The sequence below is a fragment of the Cyprinodon tularosa genome, unplaced genomic scaffold (genome assembly GCF_016077235.1).
Source record: "Cyprinodon tularosa strain WSP-4 unplaced genomic scaffold, ASM1607723v1 ctg268, whole genome shotgun sequence".
NCBI lineage: Eukaryota > Metazoa > Chordata > Actinopteri > Cyprinodontiformes > Cyprinodontidae > Cyprinodon > Cyprinodon tularosa.
Genome location: NW_024038972.1, coordinates 311,363 through 337,689, shown reverse-complemented (window position 1 = coordinate 337,689; position 26,327 = coordinate 311,363). Strand labels below are relative to the sequence as shown.

Below are 26,327 nucleotides of genomic sequence, written 5' to 3'. Positions count from 1 at the left end.
CCAAGCACACTGTCTCTTCTACTAATAATCCGGATCACAATCTTGATATAGGGATATTTATTTATCATATATTTATTATTTAATAAAGAAATTTGCTGCTTGCACTGGAAATTATCGAAATCTAGAGTCATTTAAGTCAAATTTTCTTAAAATAGGTGCATCTGTTCTTGGACTGAGGAGGTAAATGAGACGTTTTTCCACTGAAACAAGACAATTTCAACTAAAAATAAGAAAACACAATATCTTATTTTAAGAGTAAAAGTACTCGGCAATCTATCTAATTTACCTACTCAAATTAAGGGTAAATACACTTAATTTAAGAAATTTTTACTTATTTCTAGATAGTTTTTCCAGTGTGGCGGAGGTCTGCAATCTCGAGTCTTTTACCAGTTCTTACATTTTATTTAAAAGACCAAACATTCCTTCATGCACTTCATGAGCAACATCCTTTCTGTAAAATCCAAAAGTCTAAAATAGGACCTTTATGCCGAGATGAATTAAGCCAAAAGATTTCAAAATTAGACTCCTAAATGTATAAACATAATTTTCTTGTTTTACACAAACAATTTGTAATGTTTGATCATTTTAATGTGAAAGACCACCAGGACTGAAAAGCAAACTTTTGTCTGTTTTGTCCTTGTAGGAGAATGCAAACGACTGCGGGGGTGCGTCTTTTATACGTCTGTCAGGCCTCCTCCTCTGCCTCTCATGCGCTTTACTTGTTTTATGATGCCACAAAACTTTGCTCTCAATATGTAAACAGGTTTGCACACAAATCACCTCAAGTGGACCTTTTAGGAAGCAGATTCAACAAATTTCTTCAGTATGCAAACCAGGAGGGAACTTTATATAGATTGTGAAGATATGTTTTACTGCTAAGAATTAAAACATCCAAATATCACCTTTTTACTACCTGAATTTTACAGTACTATATATTTTTCTCAATAACCCATTTAGATATACAAGATAAATGGTATACTGCAGATATAAATATAGGTATGGTGTGAACTTACGACAGGCATATTTGGGCAAAAAGTTTCCTGTTGTCACTTATGTAGCAGATTTATTAATGCCGTTATTGCAAAAGAACATTTTGAACTGGGGTTAAAACAAATATGTTGTGAGTCATTAATAAAGCATTTCAAATACAGCTTAATGCTATGAAACTACAAGCAGAAATCATTTTAAGCTTAATCGCTTGATGGTGGGAAAGTGTTCCTGTAAAAGAACTTAATGTTTAAAGACATTTGGGTTCTTATTAGAGATTAAAAAGTACAACCAGGCAAATCTCTGAAGAGTAGAATCAGCTCAGTGGCTCGATACGTGGAAAAATGAGACAACTGCGGGTTATTTTTCATCTGATATATGTGAGCTTTTATCAGTTTCACCCCAAAAACTGTATATCCATCTATCTTTTTGTTTTGAGCTGTGCCTTTCTGCTGTATAAATATAAAAAGTGCATATATTAAAATTTTCCCCTACAGTGTATTAACCTCAACCAGTAAGCATATATATTACAGATACTGCTGAAATGAACCTTTAAGTTTCACTAAAACTTTTAGTCTCTTTAGATTCTGGGCAGCTTTTATTTAATTTAAAACATTTTTAGTTGAAATTACAAATCAGATTTTGTTTATTTATCGTACACATTATGTGTGGATCACAACAATACGCTCTGGTGAAGAGTTTATCAAACGTGATTCAATCTGTCTTGTTTGTGTTGTTAGTGATTCCTTTACAGATGTATCTGTATATTCAATGTTTAGCCACGGTAACTGGAGCCATGTTTTGTACACTGTTAATTAAATTCATGTGGTTTTGTATTCTTTTTGCTCTTATGTTTTGGGTGTTTCCCACCTTTTCTGAAATAATTAACTATTATTTACACTAAGTAAGATAGAATAGATTTGGCAGAGAAACAATTAGTTTTTAGATTTAATAGTAGTATAAGAATTTTCTGAAGTTTTTGTAGGTTGAAATAAAAAAGGGAAAAGATGGACACATTTCTAGAGGACTTTTTATAGTGAGACACCTCCTGAGGAAGAAGGGAGAAGACTGGACCTGGAAGATTTCTCCATTCATCATCTAATCCAACTTAAACGTGCAGCATCACGGAAAGGCGGACAGGTTCCACGCCTGGGATATGGCAACACAAACAGGACAAACAAGTAAGTGCACACACAACAACAATACAGAAAATCCAGTTACTGTAACCTTCAATGTTTTTCTTCAGGAGGAGAGAACCTCAATTTTTGCAGAACAAATATGATTTCAATACACTGTGCAGCGGGACATGGAAGTTTATACTGTCAGTTTTAAGTTTATGCTTAAGTTTGAATAATTAAGAAACAGCTTTTAATGTTTAAACAGTTTGTTTCCATTTAAGATGGTTGTTTTCATTTTGTATTATGATTTAGTACAAATGAAAACTTTATTTAGCTTAACCTTAAGTGTGTTCATTTTCAGATTAAATAAGCTCCATCATGTCTGTCGTTTAAAGGTCATAAACCTAAATTAATATTTAGTAATGAAGTAAAAGAAGAGGAAGAAGAAAGGCTTTTATTGAGCTTTTTTTTTTAAGGTCCATAAGTCTTTCTCAGCTTTTGCCACAGTTTGTATAAACCCTTAAAAAAAACATTAGAATTTGACATTTAAATATTTTATTAGTAAACCAGCCTCAAACCTTATACGTGTTTTTTAATTACGTTTCTTGTCCATACCTTCAGCTGCACTATAGTTTTCTTTATCTTAGTTGATTACATCCTGCATTAGCATTAAATTAATGATTTATCACAGTCAATAGGTGTTTCTTTTTGGTTAAACAAATGAAAACTTTAGAAATTATTAGCGTTGTTCTTGCTTTGTTGCAATTTTCTCAATCACGTTTTTAACCAATAAAGTTGAATATTGATGGGGGGGGATTATACTGAATATACTGTGGGAGTCTGCATACTTATTAATTTAGGTGCTAAAATACTTTATTCTGTCATTTCAGAAAAGATTGTTCATTAAAAACTAATAGATAAGTTAATGCATAACTTAATCCAAAGTTCGCTTTATGGGGAAAAAAAAAAAGTAAAAGGGGATATTTTGCGTTGGTTTTTACTAAATTTAGACTTTAGACAGATTTATTTTGTCATTTTCTATACACCAGTGTAAACAAAAAGAAATTTCGTTTAAAACAGCTCTGGACAATTTCATTTTTTTGAAGTGCAGCCTTGAAAACAGCAATAAATACATAAAAAGGAAATATAAACATATGAATGTATATTTACAGTTCTAACATTAATATTTTGTTTGTAAATGCTTTCATGCAAGCTGAAAAAAATGGCAAACACTGGGAAAACAGCAGAATATCCCTTTAAACTTTTGAAACAGGAGAGTATCAGGCTAATTGGAAACACCTGTGGGAGAGAGAAGTGTCAGCCAGCAGAAACAACAGAAAAAAAAAAACAATGAAAATAAGTTATTTTGTGCTTATGTGGGTCTATTTTTATTTTTTCACAGCAAAGCTAAACAGGAGGACGACAATCTTTGGAATATCGCCTGAACAGGTCTGTGGTCACAATTTTATTTTCTCTGCAGTTTTCTCTAAAAATAACAAACATGTGGTAGCTGTCTGCGCTGACATTGATAATTTAGCTCATTTATTATTAGGCCTTTTCTAATTGTTTGCGTTGATAGATAAATCCAACAGAACCTATTAAAACTTTACTGAAACAGCTGTAAACGATCCTGGATGTAAGCTTAGTTTCTTAGTAATGGGGAATTGTGATATACAGGATACTGTGAAGTTTCACCATTATATATTTTATGAAACCACAATTTAAGGCAAATTTAATAATAATAAAAATTCACAAAAGCACATCTTGAATAATTTAATAGTAAGCAAGTGTTTTAGGATTAGTTTAAGAACAGTACCTGATGTTATGAATGGGGCTATTAAGTAAAAAAGCAGTATTTATTTGAAAGAAAACAGTAATATTTAACTAATATAGATTATAAAATATTTAAATAGAAATAAAACACCAAATATTTTAATTTATAGTTGGTGTATGTTGATTCTAGATTTAAAAATGTAATTTAAAATACTTTTTTCTGAATACTTTTTTTTTTTCTTCAAATGTCCACATTTTTCCAAAAACTCAATAATCTATGCTGATATTTTGGACAATGAATTATTATTTTCTGACCATTGAAATTGAAATAATTCTTTAACCTTTGGTTTTATGAGATAAGATACAAGCTTTACATTTGAAATCAGGGTAACAATACAGACAAGAGTTTTTAAACTAAACAAAATTTCTACTATGTAAATGATGAAACCAGACTTTTAGCTTTTTGGCATCTTTATTGAAAGAAAAAATGAAAACATATTCCTTTAACACTTTTGTATTGTAAAAGTTTAAGCGAATAAACTTGAGACCGTGAAGCAAGTTTGAAATTTTCCGAACACAAAGGGTTTGAACTTAGAGAAGTACTGTTGTGCCGTGGGCAGTGTAGTAAACTTACAATTGGAAGGTTGTGGGTTCAATTCCAAAATAAAGTTTGAAAGCCCAAATTCCTATGATGTGCATTTCAGTGTGGCTCCGTATAAGAATATGCTATGTACATAAAGGTATAGTGGAGGATTTTCATGAATTTTTGCAAAGACCCGCCCCCTCCACTTAAAAAAAAAACAAAACACATGGACAACCCTGTACCCACTCCCGAGAGGGAACACCTATTATGTGCATGCAAGAGCATGCGCAAGCCCATTTCTCAAGGATGTGCGGGGATGCAATAAGACGACGCTCGCATGGATCTCATCTCACCCTTATTTACATAAAAAGTTTCCCCTTAAATAAGACTACTGGTACATGTATGTATGTATGTATGTGTATGCTGCAGCGGAAATGTGGACGTTTGCGGGGTAAATAAGGATGTGTGACCACCGTATTACTAAAAATGCAAATTACAAAATAAATAAACTTATCTTACCTAGAAAGTTACAATATAGAGGTAGATAATTTTTATTAGCAGTGATGTGAAATGGATTTCTCCAAATAGGATGCCGAACTTCACCTGTCGAACAGAAACTTTGCAACCGAGGTTTCAGTGTACGCCATTGCGTAAAAGAAACTCCCAAAACAATCTGATCTTGTTTCGCTTTTCTGAGGCCTTTCTCTTCTTCGTATACACTTCGTAGACACTTTTTCTCTTACAACCCTCGGCCATTTTCAAAAAGGGAAAGGAGAGCTTCAATGACACCGTAGCTAACCATATAAAACTGTGCATGCACAGAAAAAGGCAGCTAACAGAGGACGAGCACGTAGGACGGCTTTACGTAAACATATTACCCGAATGACTGACAATTAGGAGGACCTCTTATTTTGATGATCCACCCAGAAAAAGAAAATCCTCCTCTATACCTTTAAGACACTTATTATTTGCAAAAACCACAAATCATCAGCTGACCCATATATCTATGGTGCAAATATTAAATGGAAAATGTCACTTTGGTGAGTCATAAGCTCCACCAAGGTGTGAGGCTTTCCTCACATTGATCTGTTTGTATCCAGAAAAAAAAAAACAGACACACACAGAGCAATTGGCCTCAGTCTGGTATCAGATGCTATCTCAGAAAGGAACATTTGCGTACTCTGTGGATTTCCTGTTATTCATCACTGATTGCTATTTTTTTAATCAGTGACAGGGAACTGCAGCACCTAGAGAAACCCACACTAAGAAATTAAAGCCAAGTCACTATTTAGGAGAAACCTTGATAAGAACTCTGTTGATAATCCTGCATTTTTGCTAATTTTCTCACCTAATTAAAGTCCAGCCTGATACAATGTCAGATTCCTTTTAAAATGTCAAAATCTGAAAGGTAGGCCATCTAAGGAAGCTAATAATTAGCCTGATTGATTTGGCAACAATGCCTTCTGAGAAAACACGAGATGAAGTAGTCAGAACCGTGCTCTGATGAAAGTCCAGGTTTTTGCTGGGATTTAAATTGCAATACCAGTTGAAAAAATAGAAATGTGTTTTGTTTCTATCTGGGAAATAGTAGCTGTGTCTTTGGAATGGATCCTTTGTGTTATCTTTTTTTTTAAACATAACAATCGAATCTTTAAGATTTTAGAATAATTTTTTGCTTTTACCTTTTAATGATTCAGTCACAGTGTTTGACTGTTTTGTTGAAGTGCTCTTTATTTTCTTTCATTGATAAATTGATGAGCTGGTTGTAGAAACAGATTGGTGTAGTGGTGGTCTTAGGATTAATGGTGCCTTTATGTGTTCCGGTAAAAATGACCCCTACCACTTCGCTTAGAGGAAATAAGCAGCGCTTTTGTTGTAGAGAAGAGAAACATGGATCCAAAGATGATCCTGACCTGGGCGAGACAGTTAGACTTCCCTATTGATCTGCTACAGGAAGAAGAGGATGCATCAAATGCATCATATTAAAAACCGATGCAACTTTAAATAAATTTTTTAAAACATATTTATGTCACAGCATTGTGAAAGATACAAACACAACAGGAGAACAGAATCTTTTCTCTGCTCTCCGCCATGTAGACAAAGCTTGGGTATCATAGAATTTTCATAGCTTTCCAGTGGAAATTACGACATCAATGGGAGTTCAAGTGTAAAATTCCATTGTGGCTTTTGATATTTACCATAAATACGCTACCACATGAAGGCACCATCAATCATTCCTGTCGTCCTCTTGATCAGTAAAACAAGCTATTAGGAGTCAGTCTACTATTAATATAATCGTAATACTTTGAGTGTGGATGTCTTAGTAGGTGTTTTTTTGCTTCTTAACCTCCATCACTGGCAGTTGTATTGCTAAAGGGTTGGTCACAGTTTTTAACCAACTGAGTTGATTTTCCGTTTACTGACAGTAAATGTACCAGGTGTGCCAGTCTTGCTTTTCAGACTGAGGGAGGTTTGAGATCTTTTGCTCTGCATTTAAAGAGGCTAAACGCAGCAGACCAGCACATGAACTTGAAATGTATTATTAGATGAATAGACTTTATATGGATGACAGCATTATGCTGCATGTATCAAAACACACAGTAGAAATTAAAAGAATTGTGGGGAGTTTAGCGATCTAGTCTCTTGTTGGATAAGAACAGCTCTCGCATTTTATACAAATTAAAGTGACCACATATGAAAAAGCCAAGTAACAAATAGTTGAGGTATAGGATTTTTCTGCATTGGGGGGCCTGTATTTGTCCAAAGTGGTTGTATCTAAAACATTCACTGAAAATACCTGTGATGAGGCACCTGTCTTGTTAGCACATAGAGGTGGTGGTATGTGGAGATTTCACACTGTTTAACTGTGGGTTTATAGAAATGTTGTGAGATGTGGATAGGCTATCAATTGAGGCAAATGCATATCTTTATGTTTTCAAATTATCCGAAAACAACACATTCAAATATGGCACCATCTTTAAAAAAAGAATCCTACAGTAACTCTGTGTGGGTCTAAAGATGAAAAGTTAAGCTGAATTCTTTTTGTTTTTCCTTCTTCCTTAGATGTGAAAGATTTCTAAGGCAGAGCCCCACAACCCTAGATCTATTGGAAACATGTAAGTTATCGCAGACTGGCTTATTTTTTTTGTCAAACAGTATAGTACTTTATCCAATGAATTTTAAGGTCAACCAGGCAGTTGAGTGTATTTCCTTTAAAAAGCTGTGGTATGGCAAAGAGTTGATATGTGCACCATAAAACATTCATTTTTATTTAGGTGGAGCTGTCATCATCAGTCTTGTTTCTTTTTACAGATTTAGTCCAAAGACAGATGGAGACACATCATTCAAAGACGTCCCTGTCCTCTGAAGCTATGAGCCGAGACTCCCCGTGATGCAAAGTGAAGAACGATTCTGGTTTCAGTCCCTTCTGTTTCAAGGCCTCTCTGAGACGAACTGGAGGCTCCAGGTAATACTGAATGAAGGAGAGACAGGAAGAGAATATCACAAATGATCTTGCTTGGGTTATATATAAATTGTTAAACAGTATAGAATGATATAAAACAGGAGTGACCTCAAAGCCCAGTCTTATATTGTGGCTGTGGTATCAATCCAGAGTTAGATCTGCTTTTTTGTTTTCAGGGCCAGGAGGACAATAACCGGAGTAAAATTGGCTCTATAGACAACTCTGTTAATTCCTGTCTTTCTCTACTGGATGAACAGATTCATCTAGATGTGTCTGACCTCAGTAACCACAAAAACAATGGCCTGACACACCTGGATAAATCGGTTCGTTCAGTAATGAAGGGCGGGAAAGAAAGGAGCTGCCTTAAGTTCAGGAATTTGTGCAGTTAGCCTGTTTGTTAGTATTCCCTACTTTTAGCTGAGAGTTAAATCAAGTCTCCTTTTCTAGCAGATCCTGTCAAGGCTAGAGTGCAAATAGGAGGAATATAGGGTACACAATTTGAACACATTATTTTTCTATCTATTACAGGATGTTTGCGCAGCAAAGTATTATAATTGTCATCTCCATCTATTAAACTCAGTGGGCTGCTTCCACACAGATTCTGATATCTGATTGGCTTATTTACTGCGCATTGAGTGAGCAATGTAAGCCATTGTTGGTCAGTGTGACGGACTAACATTGATTCTGCTGAACTCTGAAAGCTCAACAGATGCATTTCTCACCAAACTAATGATATACAGGTGCTGGTCATAAAATTAGAATATCATGAAAAAGTAGATTGATTTCAGTAATTCCATTTAAAAAGTGAAACTTGTATATTATATTCATACATTACATACAAACTCATATATTTCAGATGTTTATTTTGTTTAATTTTGATGATTACAAATGACAACAAATGAAAATCTCAAATTCATCATATCAGAAAATTAGAATATTGTGAAAAGGTTCAAAATTGATGGCCCCTGGTGCCACACTCTAATCAGCTAATTAACTCAAACCACCTGCAAAAGCCTTTAAATGGTCTTTCAGTCTAGTTCTATAGGCTACACAATCATGGGGAAGACTGCTGACTTGACAGTTGTCCAAAAGACGACCATCGACACCTTGCACAAGGAGGGCAAGACACAAAAGGTCATCGCTAAAGAGGCTGGCTGTTCACAGAGCTCAGTGTCCAAGCACATTAATAGAGAGGCGAAGGGAAGGAAAAGATGTGGTCGAAAAAAGTGTACAAGCAAGAGAGATAACCGCACCCTGGAGAGGATTGTGAAACAAAACCCATTCAAAAATGTGGGGGAGATTCACAAAGAGTGGACTGCAGCTGGAGTGAGTGCTTCAAGAACCACCACACACAGACGTATGAAAGACATGGGTTTCTGCTGTCGCATTCCTTGTGTCAAGCCACTCTTGAACCACAGACAGCGTCAGAAGCGTCTTGCCTGGGCTAAAGAGAAACAGGACTGGACTGCTGGTGAGTGGTCCAAAGTCATGTTCTCTGATGAAAGTAAATTTTGCATTTCCTTTGGAAATCAAGGTCCCAGAGTCTGGAGGAAAAGAAGAGAGGCACTTCATCCACGTTGCTTGAAGTCCAGTGTAAAGTTTCCACAGTCAGTGATGGTTTGGGGTGCCATGTCATCTGCTGGTGTTGGTCCATTGTGTTTTCTGAGGTCCAGGGTCAACGCAGCCACATACCAGGAAGTTTTAGAGCACTTCATGCTTCCTGCAGCTGACCAACTTTTTGGAGATGCAGATTTCATTTTCCAACAGGACTTGGCACCTGCACACAGTGCCAAAGCTACCAGTACCTGGTTGAAGGACCATGGTATCCCTGTTCTTAATTGGCCAGCAAACTCTCCTGACCTTAACCCCATAGAAAATCTATGGGGTATTGTGAAGAAGAAGATGCAATACACCAGACCCAACAATTCAGAAGAGCTAAAAGCCACTATTAGAGCAACCTGGGCTATCATAACACCTGAGCAGTGCCACAGACTGATCGCCGCATTGCTGCAGTAATACAGGCCAAAGGAGGCCCAACTAAATACTGAGTGCTGTACATGCTCATACTTTTCATGTTCATACTTTTCAGTTGGCCAACATTTCTATAAATCCTTTGTTTTTATTGGTCTTCAGTAATATTCTAATTTTCTGATATGATGAATTTGAGATTTTCATTTGTTGTCATTTGTAATCATCAAAATTAAACAAAATAAACATCTGAAATATATGAGTTTGTATGTAATGTATGAATATAATATACAAGTTTCACTTTTTAAATGGAATTACTGAAATCAATCTACTTTTTCATGATATTCTAATTTTATGACCAGCACCTGTAGAGGCTGGGTTTGCTCACCCAATATGCTGTAAATAAATTGAAACACATTTTTGAGGGCTTTACCCTTTTTAGTAATAATGGGTTAAGAGTAAAAAACAGCCAGTCAGGGTCTCTGTGGAAACTACCCTGCTCCCGTCCACTGACTTTGATAAATGAAAATATTTGGTACATAGATGCCCTGAAATACAGAGAAATCGATGTGTAATTCTAAAAAAGTTAAACAAACCACTGGATTTTTTTTTTCAGAGACTCCAGCATGGGATGGCGATGCTTCTGCGTTTAATTTTCTCACCGTTATGTTCAGCTGCTAAAGATAAAACCCCCAGACTTAAGGTGAGTGACTCGGCTGTCCATCTACACCTTATGCAGGACATTCTTTTGAGGACCAGAATGTTCACATGTTGGACAAAGACAGGTGGTTTGAAAGGGATGCGAAGGAAGCCATTTATGTTAAGAGAGAAAAACCTACAACGCAGCAATAGAGTTGATTCCTTCCCGCTAACATCTCAATCCTAATCTCCATGCAGGGGACCAAAACATCTCGCCTGGTCAGCCAGGCCAACAATGACACTAACAACTCCTTTTTCAGAGGCATAGGCCAGTATTGGATATTGCAGGCTAACAAAGACCTCAACAACCAACAATTACTAAGGGGTTTGGCATGTTTTCTAAGCCAAAACATCTTTAAACTTGGATAACAAAGTCCAGTGGTTTGTATTTTAACGTTTTTATAATGACTATGACCTGGATGACTGAGAATCTTCACAACTTTAACTTTCCATTTGGGAGAGTGTGATTCAGTCTTTTGGGCATTTATCTTTAATTGTGGCCTCAATGTGCCTAAAACAAAGTGTGGGCAGTTGACATTGGAAGATGCTGTGATGAGTTATATAAAGTGCATCTCCAAACATCCATGCAGTTCATAGCCAAGGAGCCGTCACTGGGAATCCAGCCATAGCTCCCTCAAGGCGGAAAATCAACCTGGGATTTCTTGCTGCAGTTTGTAGCAACTGGGGTGATAAAAACTGCAAGTACTAGAACATAAAATTTAACATTCATATAGTTATTTTAAACTGTTTTGCCACAGTCCAGTAAAAAGTTAATTTTCCTGGCTTTTATGCTAACAGATCTGCATAGATCGCAGCATCCGTCTCCCTGCCAGCTCCAAGATCTACTTCTCTATTTGAAGAAGCTGATCTGGGAGCAAGACAACAAAGCTGTGATCTCTGCTCCTGCAGAGCTGTTAGCATAAAATTAAAATATATATTTTTTTTAGTGGATTGTGGTGAAATGTCAATTTTAATTTTCTGGTACTTGCGGTTTTTAACCACCTAAAAAATGGCAGATTCCCAGTGACGGGGGTCTGCCTGACAGATGACTATTGAGATGTACTTTTCTCCACTTGCTAATGAAGATTCTCAGTCATCCAGGTTATAGCCATTCCCAAAAAGTAAAAATAAAAAACCACTGGACATTGTTTTCCAAGTTTGAAGATGTTTTGGCTTAGAAAACATGTAAATTGAACTGAAAAAACAGGTCCACCTCTAAGTAATGGGGAATCGTTGAGGTCTTTGTTAGCCTGCAATACCTGATAGTGGCCTATGACTCTGAAAACCGAGTCACTAGGGTCATTGTTGGCCTGGCTTACCAGGCGAAATGTTTTGGTCCCCTGCATTGCAATTAGGATTGAGATGATAGTGGGAAGGAATCAACTCTATCACTGTATTGTCGGTTTTTCTCTCAACATAAATGGATTCCTTCACATCTGTTTTCTTTGTCCAGAATGTTTACATTCTGGTCCTCAAATGAATGTCCTTAAGGTGTTGAACCATGCACTTGTGGAGAGGTTGTTTGGTTTCTCTAATATCAAGATCAGAGCATTTCTCACTCTGCTTATATTTGGTCGGGGGGTTTTGTCCTTAGGATGCACAAGCCTCTTGTTAGGTTTGAAAGTTACTGGGATTTTCAGAGACTCCAGCAACATATGGGATGGTGATGTTTTAGCGTTTAATCTTCTCACCGTTATGTTCTGCTGCTTGCTTTTTGGATATCCACAGGTTTGAAGAGCATCTTTGATGTGTTTCTGTTCTTTGTGCTTCCCTTCTGTTTTAGTAGGGGCATGCTCGGCCCGGTGTTGTAAGGTTCTGATGACTGGAAGTTTGCGTTCCAGTGGGTGGTGTGAGTCGATTTCCTTTAATCTTCAATGTTTAGGTTTCCATCTCCTTCCATGCTCACCAAACAGTCCAGAAATGGTAGCTTGTTGCCGTGGTCAACCGAGTTGATGTGTCTTGTGAAAGCTTCTACTTCCTTTAGCTGGATTTTGATGAATGTGTCATCCACATATTTAAACCAATGGCTTGGTGGTGTTCCTCTGAAAGTGTCCAAAGCTCTCTTTTTCATTTCTTCCATTTAAAGATTGGCTACAATTGTTGAAACAGGTTTCGGAAAGACAAAGGTCCAGAGTGAAATTAGTCCTGTTGTTTAGGTCACTAGCTGTTCATCTTATTTTAGATTATATCCATGGTAAGAAACACCACTCAGACCCTTTTTCAGCAGCATCAACTGAGTAACATATAACATTGCTAAACAACTTAATATTTTAGCCCCCCCTTGGTGGGAAACGCATCACATAGAAAACTCCAAAGACTTTGCAAATAAAGTCAAACATTTAAAGAAGAAACCCTGGTGTCTTTTTACATACCTTTATCAGAGGCAGTATATAGTCAGGAAATGTCTACAACAGGACTAATTTCACTCTGACCAGATCCCTACTGTACTCGACCTTTGTCTTTCCACCACCTATTTCAAGTTCAGGGATCATTTTACAATACAGAAGCATGGTTGTGCCATGGGATCTCCCGTGTCATCAATAGTAGCCAACCTTTACATAGAAGAAATGGAAAAGAGAGCTTTGGATGCTTTCAGAGGAACACCACTAAGCCATTGGTTTAAATATGTGGATGACACATTCATCAAAATCCAGCTAAAAGAAATGGAAGCTTTCACAAGACACATCAACAAGCTACCTTTTCTGGACTGTTTGGTGAGCATGGAAGGGGATGGAAATCCACTCACACAGACCAATACCTTCTTTTTGACCCACTGGCATGCAAACTTTCAGTCATCAGAACCTTACAACACCGGGCCGAGCATGTCCCTACTAAAACAGAAGGGAAACACATCAAAGATGCTCTTCAAATCAGCAATGGAATCCAAAAAACATAACCATCACATATGTTGCTGGAGTGTCTGAAAAAAACTCCAGGATTTTCTCTAACCAAGACCCTTAGACGCTAGTGCATCCTAAAAACAAAACCCCCAGACCTAAGATGAACGGTGTGATGTATGCAGTTACATCTCCGCTGGACAAGACTCTGTCCACCTACACCTTAAGGACAAAGTAGACAGTTGGTTTGAAATAAAAAAGTGAAATGTCGGTGAATGTTTCTTTTGTGCCACCAGCTCAAAGTCATATTTTTCCAATGCATTTGCAGGTAGTGTGGTTCATTTACATAGTTAATCAGCAGCACAGGGATCAGGTGAGCTGGTGGCACAAACTTAGCCACGTTACCTGATTGTTAAGGCAGTAATGAGCTCTATGCCAAACTCCCCCCAGCTTCTTTCATTACTGGACTAACTGATTAATCCGGGTGTGTCTGGCCTTCTCCTCATGGTTACAGAGGTCACGCACACCTGGATTGATCAGTTCATCCATTAATGAAAGACAGGAGCTTGACATATAGTCCATTTATACCACACAGTCTCCTACAAATACTTTTAGGTAATTATTAAGAAAACTACTTGTGACTAAAATATAAATCTTACCTCGTAGGCAAGGGCGAAGGTCCCCCAGTGTATGGCGACAGACTGTTTAGCCTGAAGGTCCTGATGAATTTGAACAGCCTCCTCTGGATCCACATGCTGCCCCTGCATCACATCCCTGAAACACCAACAGGAATCCTGCTTAATATTCTGTTTGAAATAAAATGCTAAAACTACATGCAAGTTGTGATTTTACCTGGAGTACAAAAATAATAAACCTTATGAACAAAGCTTGGCATATAAGTTAAGGCTAAAAAGACTTTTTGCAGCAGCATATGCTCAGAGAAGCTGACTTTTTCTATTATCAAAGATGATTATTTCCACTGAGCTCTAACACTTACAGTCATCATTATCTCCAGGGCTCTTACTAAATCCTGTTCTCAAGCTGTCGGTGCACATGACAGATCAACTGACTAGGATTGTGAAGCTCCGCTTTGTGTTCAAAACAGTGTTAAGAAAATGGAATACATATTAATTTGGGGTTTTAAATAATCTCCATGCTCTACAATTCCTTCACAAAATTAAGTTGCCACTGATATTTTTGTTAACTTAATTCTCTTCCTTTTTTAGCGTTGGATTACTCTACTATGGAGGACCAACTCTGCCATATTTAAAAATAAATACAGAAATAAATAAATGCTCAATAAATAAGCATACAGTTAATTTCCCCCATAAATACAATAAATAAATGTAGGTAGAAATTAAATTATACAGTAAGACAAATGTAGATATTTCTTTATTCGCCTTTGTAACAATTACCTTATTTATTTAATAATGTATTTATGTGCATGTGATATTTTTGTCCATTTTATTCTTTATATTTCTGCCTCATTATGCAAATGAGGAAGGGCTGTGTCTTGTTCAACTTCTGCTCATTGGTTGGTTTGAATTTTACTGCATCGGTCAAATCTACAGGAGGAGATGAGAGTCTGAAGTCAGTGGCCGTTTCTCAATTAATAAGAACGCGACTATGGACTCATGTTCTCGTCAAGTATGTTCTTGAGAAGAACCCAGGAAAGTCTCGACTCTGGGAGAACAGGAGCACACAGCATAGATCTGGGTCAATTGGAACAGAAGCATGCTCGGCTCGTCTAAAGCTGCTTTTCTCCTCCTGTTATTAATAGTCTCTCGATAATAATAAATTATTACTTTTTTCATTTAGTCGGGGAATAAAAATAATTAACACAGTCAGATAAACACAAATCAAATTAACATTTTGCCAAATAAAAATGCCGAGAGAGGGCCGCTGCGGTCCTCAACTTCAGAAAATGTCTTTTTCAAATTACGCATAAAATCGGTAAATAGACCATATAGGGATGCTTAAAAGTATAATGTTCTCGCCTCAAATGATCTTTAAACTTACTTTTATTTAACAACAGCAACAGAAAAGAGAAATATTAACGTAATACTCTGAGCTCTGCGAGTTAAGAAGATGGGCCGCCAACCAATGAGCAGAAGTTGACCCTCTAAGACACAGCCTCTCATTTGCATAAGGTGGCAGAAATGCACACATATAAATGGAAAAATGACAGGCAGAAATAAATAGCGTTGAAGAAAAAAACAGACAAAAATATATCATGCACATAAATAAAGTTGAAGATTATACCAGACAAATAAATAAGGCAATTATTACAAAGGCGAATAAATAAAGAAGCTAACTAAAAGACATACATTTATTTAATTTAATTTCTACCTACATTTTTTAGTTTATTGCGTTTTTGGGAGCAATTAATGGTATGAGTTGGTCTTCCATACTCTTCTGCATAATTACATCAACAATATTTGATCTGCTGTATGCAACGGTGTGAATCTGTACCTGGGTCGGTATGCCCCAATTGGAATCGCTGCTAGGTCGAATGGCCCAAAGCGACGTCCGATCTCCTGGAAAGATGAGCAGTAGCCTGTGTCACCGGCGAAGAAAAATCGATGGTTGGGACCCAAAACAGACCAGCTTCCCCATAAAGACTGAAACACACGGTTAAAAGAAAAACGGATGAGTTACAGACTGCATAAAGTAAAAAATACTGGCAAAATTATTAGTTTTTCCAGATAATCTCCATTTCTGCTTATTTTCCAAACAGTAACTCCACAGCACTAAGAATATCACTGAAGTTTATAAAACAAAACTGATAATATAAATACTGTAACATTTCTTATCAAGTACCGTGTTATCATCCCACGCTGTCCGCTTGCTCCAGTGCTGAGAGGGTGTGCAGACAAATGTGACGTTGTCATGACCTGGGACGCAGTTCTCCTCCCACCAGTCAAGCTCCATCACGTTCTCACAGCCCATCTTGGTGAGCCAGTCCATCAAACCCAGAGGCACGAACCTGTTAAAACAGGCATCCTATTTTACAAGGTCTGGAGTGTTATATATACACAACCTCACAAAGACTGGACAGAAAGGAGACAACGGTGGCTGAATCATTTGGGACACATACCAGCGTAGCTCTGCTCCAAAGCGTGCATTTAGGCTGCTAACAGATCCAGCATCCAGGTGATCATAATGAGAGTGGCTGATGACGACTGCATCTATCCTTGGCAGCTGTTTGTAGGACAGGAGTGGGTTAAACCAAATAAAGTCTGATATAAATTAGTTTGTTGGTTTGGAGTAAAAAATAGAATAAAATCCTCAAACCTGTTCTACTGTGCAGGGGGGTCCTCTGTACCTTTTGGGCCCCATGAACTGGACTGGCGATGCTCTCTGGCTAAAAATCGGGTCTGTTAGAATATTAACCCCCTCCATTTCAACCAGAACTGTAGCGTGGCCCAGCCAGGTTACCCTCATACCAGCATGAGAGTCCAACACTTGTGGGTTTTGGACAAAGTAAGGCTCCATTACAGGGAGCTCACTGTCAAGAACCTGTGGGAACAGAGACCGATGACCGTCAACAGTGTTGAAAACAAGTTTATCTTTCATCCTGCAGGTTGGTGTTTTTGTCAGTGTCAATATCATAAAAGTGGGATTACCAAAAGCTGCTGCTGAATCATTGCACCACTAACTTGGCAAATAGGCACCTTACAGAAGCGTATATGTGATTAACCTTTGAAACTTTTGTCACACTAAAGCAAAATAAAGTCTGATGCTAAAAAAAAAAAAAAAGTAGTGCAACATATTTCTATACCAACCGACATCTGACAGGCTGAGAATGAGGAGCATTAATCACAACAGCATGGAACTGCACAAATCAATAGCACAGGTTTGTCAACAGGAAAATCAGCATCATGCATCATGCCATGAAAAAAAATATATATATATATGTATATATATATATATTTTTTTTTCCAAGCAAGGACATGGAGGTTTATCAGGTTTGATGAGAAGGTGGGTTGAGCTAAACACATGCAGTTAAGAAAAGCTGTCAGAGCCAATATGCCCCGCTCACATATTCACTCCTCACAAGAAGACAAAGACGGATACGGCATGTTAAGTTAAACATTGTGAAAAAACGTCAATCACGAGTGTTTCAGCGCAGTTCTGCAACATGATTCGTGAAGACATCAAGTCTTCACTGTCTATAAAGAACCTACAACTGAAGCGGTGCTGAGTCGAAGTAGAACTATATCCTCCAGAATATCATGTTGTTCTGGATCGGAGTCAAGTTACTAAAAACATTTATCTGACATATTTTATATTGATTTATTGCCCAGTCTGAGTCTAAACAGAACATTTTTTGGAGGTCAAGGAAGAGGCAGCATCGGTAATAAGAGGATGGACCCAGTGCTTCTTAATCAATCCATATCTGTGTTAGAACGGCAAAGTCAAAGTCTAGACCTAAACCTTTTAGAGAATCAGTGGCAACACTTGAAAATGCAGGTGTCAAAATATTCATGTTTATTACCAAGCAGAAGTATAAATCCTACTGTTTAAAAACACTTTTGTAGAAGTTAGAATATCAACTTAAGCTTTTTACTCAAGTAAAAATGTAAAAGTAACATTTTTAAAACTATTTAAAGTAAAAAGTAAAAGTAATGCAGGAAAAAATTTAAAGAACAGATGCTTTACTGGAATTCTGGATAATTTTCTTAGACTTGATTTTCTTAGTTGTATAACTAATGGTGGCGGTGTCAAATTTAACTTTGCATCATTTTGAAAAACAATTTATTTTGGTAGGTGGCAAACAACAAGTTGGAGCAGCACTGAGTCCAACCAAAAACAAAATAATTGTCTAGATGAAACAAATTATTTTGATGGTTCTGAGCGAATATGAAACAAAACTAACGAGTCTAGTTTTACAAACGTAAGGAGTAGAAAGTAGAGATAAATGTAACAAAGTATTTGTACTTTGTTACGTGACACCTCTGTGAAAATAGATATACAAAGATGCTTTGCTATCCAATGTTACTTTCCAAGTTTTGCCTCAGCAGATTGAAAAAAATACATGCCACACTTGCCAGATTTTACATAATTTATCCAGATCATTTGTCTATTAAATAAAATAAAACTGTTATAAACTAAAATGGTGTTAACTTTGCATAAAAGTATTTTGTTCATCTAGTTTTGGACTATCTACGTGTTGCAACTGGAGCCTTCAATGTTTTTTCTGTTTATTTTGCTAAGTGAAAGAGGCCTTTGAGGCCTGATAATCCCTCAATGAAAGCAGCAGAGTTTCCAGAAGCAGCTATAAATAACAGCGTCAGCTCAGGGCCATGTTTGTAAACAGAGCTGGGAGAGATGAGCTTGTGACAACGCTTATTACTGACTGCGTAAACACAGTGGTGGTTTCCCTACAGTCAGATGATCAAATTTGTCTTTTTAAAACCTTCTGGATCCTTTTCAGTAAAATAAAGTCAATAATTGTTTACAAGCTTTACCAAGTCAGTGGGTGCCTACCTCTGTGCTAGTTGGCACATTGCTGTGATTTTTGTCCAGAACCATAAACCTGAAGAGCATGGAGTAGGATGGGAAGCGCCATGTTGGCCAGGGGTTGGTCCAGCGCCCATGTTTGTCCCGACAGGACTTTGTCACCTCCTCCTGCATTCAAAATAAACACACCTCAACATTACATTTATTTCCACTCTGAAGGGACACGTCTTGAGATTGGAGCACACAGTAGGAGGAAGGTTGTTACCTCGAGTCGGTAGTCCAGGCGGAAACTCTTACGGGAGGAGCTTCTCTTCCTCAGTGTCCGAGGATCTACCTTTCCACCTTCAGCACCTTGAGGCAATTCACCATCCTTAAAAATACAGAGAGATTTAAAAGGCATTACTTGTTGATAATTTAGCACCAAACTCAAAGAGAAAATGTTATATTTCATATGTTGTATCCCCAGCTAACTCCTACTTACAGAGTCAAATTCATTGTAATAAATAAAGTGTTGATCATTACCTCCACCAGGGCTGTGCCCTCATTGAGCTCTGCTCTGTCAGAAGAAGATGGTTTCTCCATGTTTCTACCAACAGCACACCTATCATTGCACACACACAGGGACACCGTCAGCACTTAATCACAATCAGCGGGGTAGACAGTTCACCTGCTTTGTTCACAGGTGCAATACATAAAAAACAGGCTACACTTTGATGCCTCTTAGTCACTTGCTTCTGCTGGTGTGATAACGTCCCACGGTTAAACTGTTAGAATTTGCATACACTTTATCGTCAACTATCAGGGTAGTGTTCAAATAAAGCCTGTCGTTAGAAGAAAATGTCCTGCTTCAAATTTCATTCAAATTCAAAAAATGACCTTTGTTAAGTCAACATTAGTCTCGATTGTATAATCAGCTATGTCGCCCAATTTGAGGCAGAAAATGATAAAGCAATTAGTGAATAGCTTTTACAGTTTGTATTCTTACTGAATGCAGAAAGAAATAAGGCTGAGGTGTAATTTTATCTATCTATCTATCTATCTATCTATCTATCTATCTATCTATCTATCTATCTATCTATCTATCTATCTAGATAGATAGATAGATAGATAGATAGATAGATAGATAGATAGATAGATAGATAGATAGATAGATAGATAGATAGATAGATAGATAGATAGATAGATAGATAGATAGATAGATAGATAGATAGATAGATAGATAGATAGATAGATATTTGTATTTGAATAAATACAAATCTTGAAATATAATAAAAGAAAACGTTTTATTCATGGGGTTATTATTTATTGACAATTTATCAATAGCAGTATTTATTTATTTAATTTTGAATGAAATGGCTCTCCGTATATTTGCATTCAGCCACCTTAACCTTAATGTTCTTTAATAAATACCACTGCAACCATTTACTACAATAAGTCACTGAAATTGGTACATCTTACAGACAAATGCTTGATCAATTATCTGAAAGAGGAAGAATTAATACATCCTACTTCACCTCTATGCTAAGAGGGAAAGGAGGGTTGTGACTTTAGAGGAACCTCTGAGTTCTACAGCTCAGGAGGGACAAACTGCAGGAATATTAGTCATGTTCACCACAAATCGGCTGCATCTGAGAAAGTAGAAAGAATGCTAGAGCTGAGGAAAAAAAAAAGAAAAAAGGGACATGCTTGTTGTGGCAAGCCCACAAACTATTGATGAAACTAAGACTAAGACCTAAAAACTGATATTTACTGACTCTCTTCATCCAGTCTAACTAAAGCCTCTTTTACGCTACCCTTTTGAAACCATGCCGAGATCGTCCAAGCACAGTAACCAAGATAATTGTTGAGTGTAAATGGTACGCACAACTGAACCGGACCGTGCCAGACACAACCTAACCGCACCATTACTAGTTCATCAGTAGGGCTTAGCACAGTTCATTTCTGGCACGGTCCTAAGATAACGAAGAGCGCCTGAGCAGACCTCTTCACCTCCTCACAGTCAGCCTCCATAATCATGAAACTTCAGACACTCACGAAAATACAAGCTTCCCTACCATGCCACACGATTTCCAGTGTTGACTCTGCCTAACAGTGTGATGAACCTCAACGTCTGTCATTTTTTCCTGCGTCTGTAAGCCCTAATTAAGATTATTGTTTGTTGTATCCACTACCCAAAAGCAGTCTGTCAAATAAATTCACCAAAGGCTGCCTTCTTCGCCTGACTCTCCGCAAACAATGAAATATCACAATCATAACAAAACATAACTTCCTGAATGTTAGGGGCGCCGCAAAGTTGGTTTGCTTGTTTACCACTAGTGAGCAGTAGGACTGTAGATCGCCACTAAGGCTACGTTCACACTGCAGGACTTAATGCTCAATTCCAACTTTTTTGTGAAATCCAATTTTTTTGCGTTGTCGTTCACATTTCCAAATAGATGCGACTTCTATGTGAACTGCAGTCATAGCATCGAGTGATCTTTCCCAATCATAAAAACACAATCTTTTAGATTAAACATAAATGCTGCTCTCCGCATCATCGACCGCATGGTTGTTGCTTTTCTTACCGCTTCTACATAGCAAGACCCAGAATAGTGACCTTTGTCGTGTATTAATGGCGTTCAGGTTGGATGAATGCGACTTGGCTGGGTCGTATTGGGAAAAAAATTTATTCTGTGTTGTTCAGACTCATGAAAAGATCAGAAACAGGTCACATATGGGCCAAAAAAAAAAAATAATCGGATCTGGGTCACGTCAGGCTGCAGTGTGAACGTAGCCAATGAGGCGAGGAACCGTGCTAGCGTGACGTGTAAATGGTCATAAGGAACCAAGCTTGGCATGGTGAACTGAGGGTAGTGTAAATGGGGTAAAATAGTGAACTATTTTACCAAAAAAGCATCAGCTTGTACATGTAGTTTTATTTACACCTTGAAGACATAAACAAAAGACTTGGAGGCTGTACTTGCAGCAGAATTGATTTCTAATTTCTTCTTCTAAGTATTTACCCATGAGGACAAATATTTTAAAACATGTTTTTTTTCCCCAAGGAGTTTTAAGTTTATGCAAAATTTTCTGTTGCTAGATCACATAAAAACCAAGTAAAATGCACTACATGTTATTCAATCTAATCTGGGTTCTAAAGGAAGTTTTGGGACAACCCAAGGAGCATCCTACAATATAGGAAGCTACTCAAACAGCTCTTGACCACACCAGATGAAATCAACAACTCAGGAAAAGTGCACACCTAAAGTACTTGTGCAAGCCTAATGACAGCCCCTCCCTATCCTGTTTTTAGGTTTCCAAACACCACTCAGTTATTTCCAAAACCCTCACAGCTTAAAAGAAAACGCCAAGTTACATTACAGAGGCTGGTTCACATAATAAATATAATCTCTCTATGCTAATACATAAACAGAAGCACAGGAAATGCACTTTGACTCTCCATGTCTTTCTAGCCTGCTGATGGTGCACTCAGCCTCATGAATGGAGTGTATAGAGTCTGTGGGAAAACAATGGTGCCCTGTGGCTGACCTGAACATTTAGACAGACGTAGTGAAGTAAACAACAAAGTGAAAACACTCATGACTAAAGACTAAAGCAGAAAGAGAGAGTCAGAAGAAATGCAGCCAGGAAAGCGTCGTTATCAGTTTCCTCATTCAGTTGTTGCATGGGGCGCGCGCACATCTCAAACTAACATCAAATGACCGGTAAATCCATTAAAACGGTTTGTCTCACAAAAAATACCTTTTAAATAATTACATTACAAATACACCCGCAGCAAAACAAGCTGTAAATACAATTAAAATGCCACAATCTCTTCAGTGGACGTTACAGGCTACAAAAAAACATGTATTCATATAACCTACCTGGATAAAAGAGGAGCTCAGCGAGATTAAGCTAACCGGGTCGTCTACCGGGCCGCCATGTCTGCTGGGTCAGCTTTACACCGTGTTACCGAGATCAAGGTGGCATACTCAGAGCTGACAGTTCGCTGACAGCTGTGCGATAACAAGAGAGGTGCGGCAGACTGAAATATGCAGGCAGGGCGCTTCTTAGCGACACGTTTTGGTTCACTTAGTAATGCGGTTGGATAAAGATAACGATCCGGTACCAGTCCGGTTCCTGTGACGTCAAAGATTGGGTCACGTGACTACCGTTCAGCCTCACCAATAACCGCGGCGGTTCATTGACACAGACGCCAATAACATCCAAGATGACTACACCCCCCCAAAAAAACTGGATAAAACAACGTCCTTATATATATATATATATATATATATATATATATATATATATATATATATATACACACACACACACACACACACACACACACACACACACACACACACACATACATACATATATATACACACATACATACACATATACATACATATACACATTCATACATATATACTAATGTAAATACACACATACATATACACATACATACATATAGACACAAAGATACGTGTGTACACACATAAAATTAGGATATTACGTTCAATATTACATTCGCATCGTTTTAGATTTGGCTAAGAAAGTTGGCTAAATTAAATAATTTTAAAATACCAATAAATATTTAATTTATCAAACTAATGTAAGCAACCAGCTTTGCTTAAAATATCAACAGCAAATGAATATCTTTATATTGACAGTCAACCTTGAGGTGTATTTCTTACCACAAAATTAGGCTACATATAACTCCCATTGGCAAAGGCAAGCAGATTCAAATACAGAGCATAGACATGTTCTTTTTTCCTTCTCACATAGATGTCTGTTTTGTTTTAGCTTTACATGACATTCTGTGCGAGTTTTTATGTCTTTTTTTTCTCTACTTGTTTTTGCCACTGTCACATCCGACCTCACTGTGGTGCAATACAGGCATTTCTTACCTTATCTAAAACTGCTTAAAAAAAGACATAAAATCCATTATCATAAATTTACTGCTCTATCTTTACCTGATCCATTTATAAGTTTATTAAAAAAAAATAATAAATATATATATATATATATATATATATATATATATGGATATTTGCTTCTCCCGCTATCATTTTATTTATATATATTGCTTTATTTTATACTTAATCCAAGAATGTCTACATAACTATCACTCTAATGTTGATCATTAAATCATATGTCATTTACCAAGTATTTTTATTACTCAAACTTGAATAATTTCTTCTATGACAATTTTCTTCTTCAGTAAAAAAAAAAAAAAAAAAAAAAAGTGTTAAGGTAGTGCTACTCTTACTTTAGTAAAAGTTTTGAGATCTATACCCACCTCTGGTTAAGATTGACTAAATGTACCTATGCCAAATAGTAGAATATTTTGTTGCTGTTGTTGTTTTATTGACAAATCTACACATTTAAACAATTTAAGAAAAGCCTAAAAGAGATTTCACATCTTTCTAATCCTCTGATAGTTTAAACGCTAGGAATTAATATAACTGCAGATGCATTTAAAAGAAACACTCTGTAACCACACTGCTTCCTTGTATGACTTCAAGGATATATGGGGAAATTGCTGAATTAGAATAAATATAACAAACAAAAAAGATCTCTCTCAACTCAGGGAATTAAGGAGGTAAAGAATAATAATGTTCATCACTACTAACCTAAATAAATCAGTATTTTATAAACTAAAAACTGAAAAAAAAAACTTTAAATTCACTATAGTTACTGAATACAGAAGAGGATTAGGGCCACTGGAAAAAATAGAAAAAAGTTAACTGATTTTTAAATATTATTTCAGTTTAATATGGGAAAAAAGTCAGAATTCTGACTTTTTTTTCCTCAGAATTCTGACTTTAATCTGAGAACTCTGACTTTAATCTTAGAACTCAAAACTCTGGATCTAATTGTAGATGGGCACCATGAAGGAAGAGATGTGGGAGCACCGAGCTTCACTGACAAAGATGTGAGTTGTGTGAGAGGGCCAGTAACACGTTGGAGGAAAATGACGGAATTAGGTGATTTTTTTACGTGCCTGAGGGGTCCCTGGTGATGCTATTTCATTAATGGAAGAGCAGAAGGTGATTAAAATAAGAGAGCTAGTTTAGTCTTTCAAACAGACATGGCAATGGCTGGATGCTAACATGTTTGTTGGCTGTCAGAATTCTGAAAAATAAATTTAGAATTCTGAGCAAAAAAGTCAGAATTCTGAGATTACAGTCAGAATTACAGTCAGAATCCTGAGATTACAGTCAGGATTCTGAGATTACAGTCAGAATTACAGTCAGAATTCTGGGATTGCAGTCAGAATTAGTCAGAATTCTGAGAAAAAAGTATGAATTCCGAGATTACAGTCAGAATTCTGAGATAACAGTCAGGATTCTTAGATAACAGTCAGAATTCTAAGATTACAGTCAGAATTCCAGTCAGAATTCTGAGATTACAGTCAGAATTCCAGTCAGAATTCTGAGATTACAGTCAGAATTCTGAGATTACAGGGTTTTTTTTCAGTGGCTCCAATCCTCTTCCGTAACTGAAGGCTACATAGTAAATTAAATAATTTTTTTAAAAGTCAGACAATCTAGGTCTTTTTAACAGTTTCCTTAGCAGTTGCATACTTTATATGATTAATCCCCTATTTGTGCATTTAAGGAATATTTGAACAACAGCAAAAGACACATTAGTTCAGTAAAATATATATACACACACACACAAGAACATATTACACATCACATCCCAAAAAATAAAAATGGACGAGGAAATCAGAAAATTGATTTTGGGTGTTCATTCTCATGAGCTAAATGTAAACATCTTAAATCAGCCTCAGCATTCAGCATGACGAGGTGACGTCACTGCAGGTAGCCTACAACCAGGTAGCAGTTTACTAAATAAGCATGGCAAAATGTCAAATACGACCAAAAAACCAGGACAACCAGAAGTAGAAGCAAGATCTCTGTCAAGTTCACCTCAAATAATGCATTTTATCTCATAAATAAAACTTACCCTGAGGTGCACCATCTAATGAAGGACACCTGGAGGTAATTTAATCCCAGGTTCACCAAAGTCCGCGGCGCGCTCGCGTGGCATATTTTACACCTCTGCTCACATATACGAAAGTATTTAAAAGGGAGGATCTCCATTCTAACAGAAAGTGTGCTAACATTCTTACACTTTGTTTAAATTGGGCAATATTGGGTCCACGCAAAGTTTCGTGTTGAACTGCTTCAGCCGGAGAAGAAACTTCCTGTCAGGTGCATTCACGGACAATCGGAAATCCAAAGACTTTACATTAGCCCATAAAGTTTCATGTTTTTCCGATTCATTAAGCCCTCAAATAATCTTTAAAAATAATTTAGCTTCCGAAATTACAATAACCTAGAAGCATTTTCAACTTTTCTATAGTTTGCAAATAAAACCAGAAATATCGAACTGATTTTAGAAGTAAAACAATCTTGTCAACAAAAAATCCACACACAAAA

The 26,327-nt window shown here is 36.9% G+C and overlaps 1 protein-coding gene and 1 long non-coding RNA gene across 3 annotated transcripts; one reads left to right on the top strand and one right to left on the bottom strand.

Annotated features, from left to right (window-relative positions):
- Positions 1-1,220: 1,220 nt before the first annotated feature.
- On the top strand, positions 1,221-14,259 carry LOC119786201. The gene is made up of 6 exons (XR_005281159.1): positions 1,221-2,168; positions 3,508-3,554; positions 7,525-7,577; positions 7,774-7,927; positions 10,509-10,595; positions 14,095-14,259. It is a non-coding gene; the product is annotated as an uncharacterized LOC119786201 (long non-coding RNA).
- napepld (N-acyl phosphatidylethanolamine phospholipase D) lies at positions 7,700-26,069 on the bottom strand. 2 transcript variants are annotated; one of them, XM_038289367.1, is made up of 10 exons: positions 25,852-26,069; positions 19,414-19,492; positions 19,157-19,261; positions 18,919-19,059; positions 16,723-16,947; positions 16,526-16,629; positions 16,249-16,414; positions 15,901-16,049; positions 14,088-14,202; positions 7,700-7,933 (listed from the first exon to the last, which is right to left on the bottom strand). In XM_038289367.1, the coding sequence occupies exons 1-10, from the start codon at positions 25,986-25,988 to the stop codon at positions 7,802-7,804; spliced, it is 1,353 nt and encodes a 450-aa protein (XP_038145295.1). In that variant the 5' UTR covers positions 25,989-26,069; the 3' UTR covers positions 7,700-7,801. The 2 variants fall into 2 exon arrangements, with proteins under 2 accessions (XP_038145295.1, XP_038145296.1); XM_038289368.1 differs by lacking the exon at positions 25,852-26,069 and adding an exon at positions 22,755-23,030.
- Between the last annotated feature and the right edge of the window lie 258 nt (positions 26,070-26,327).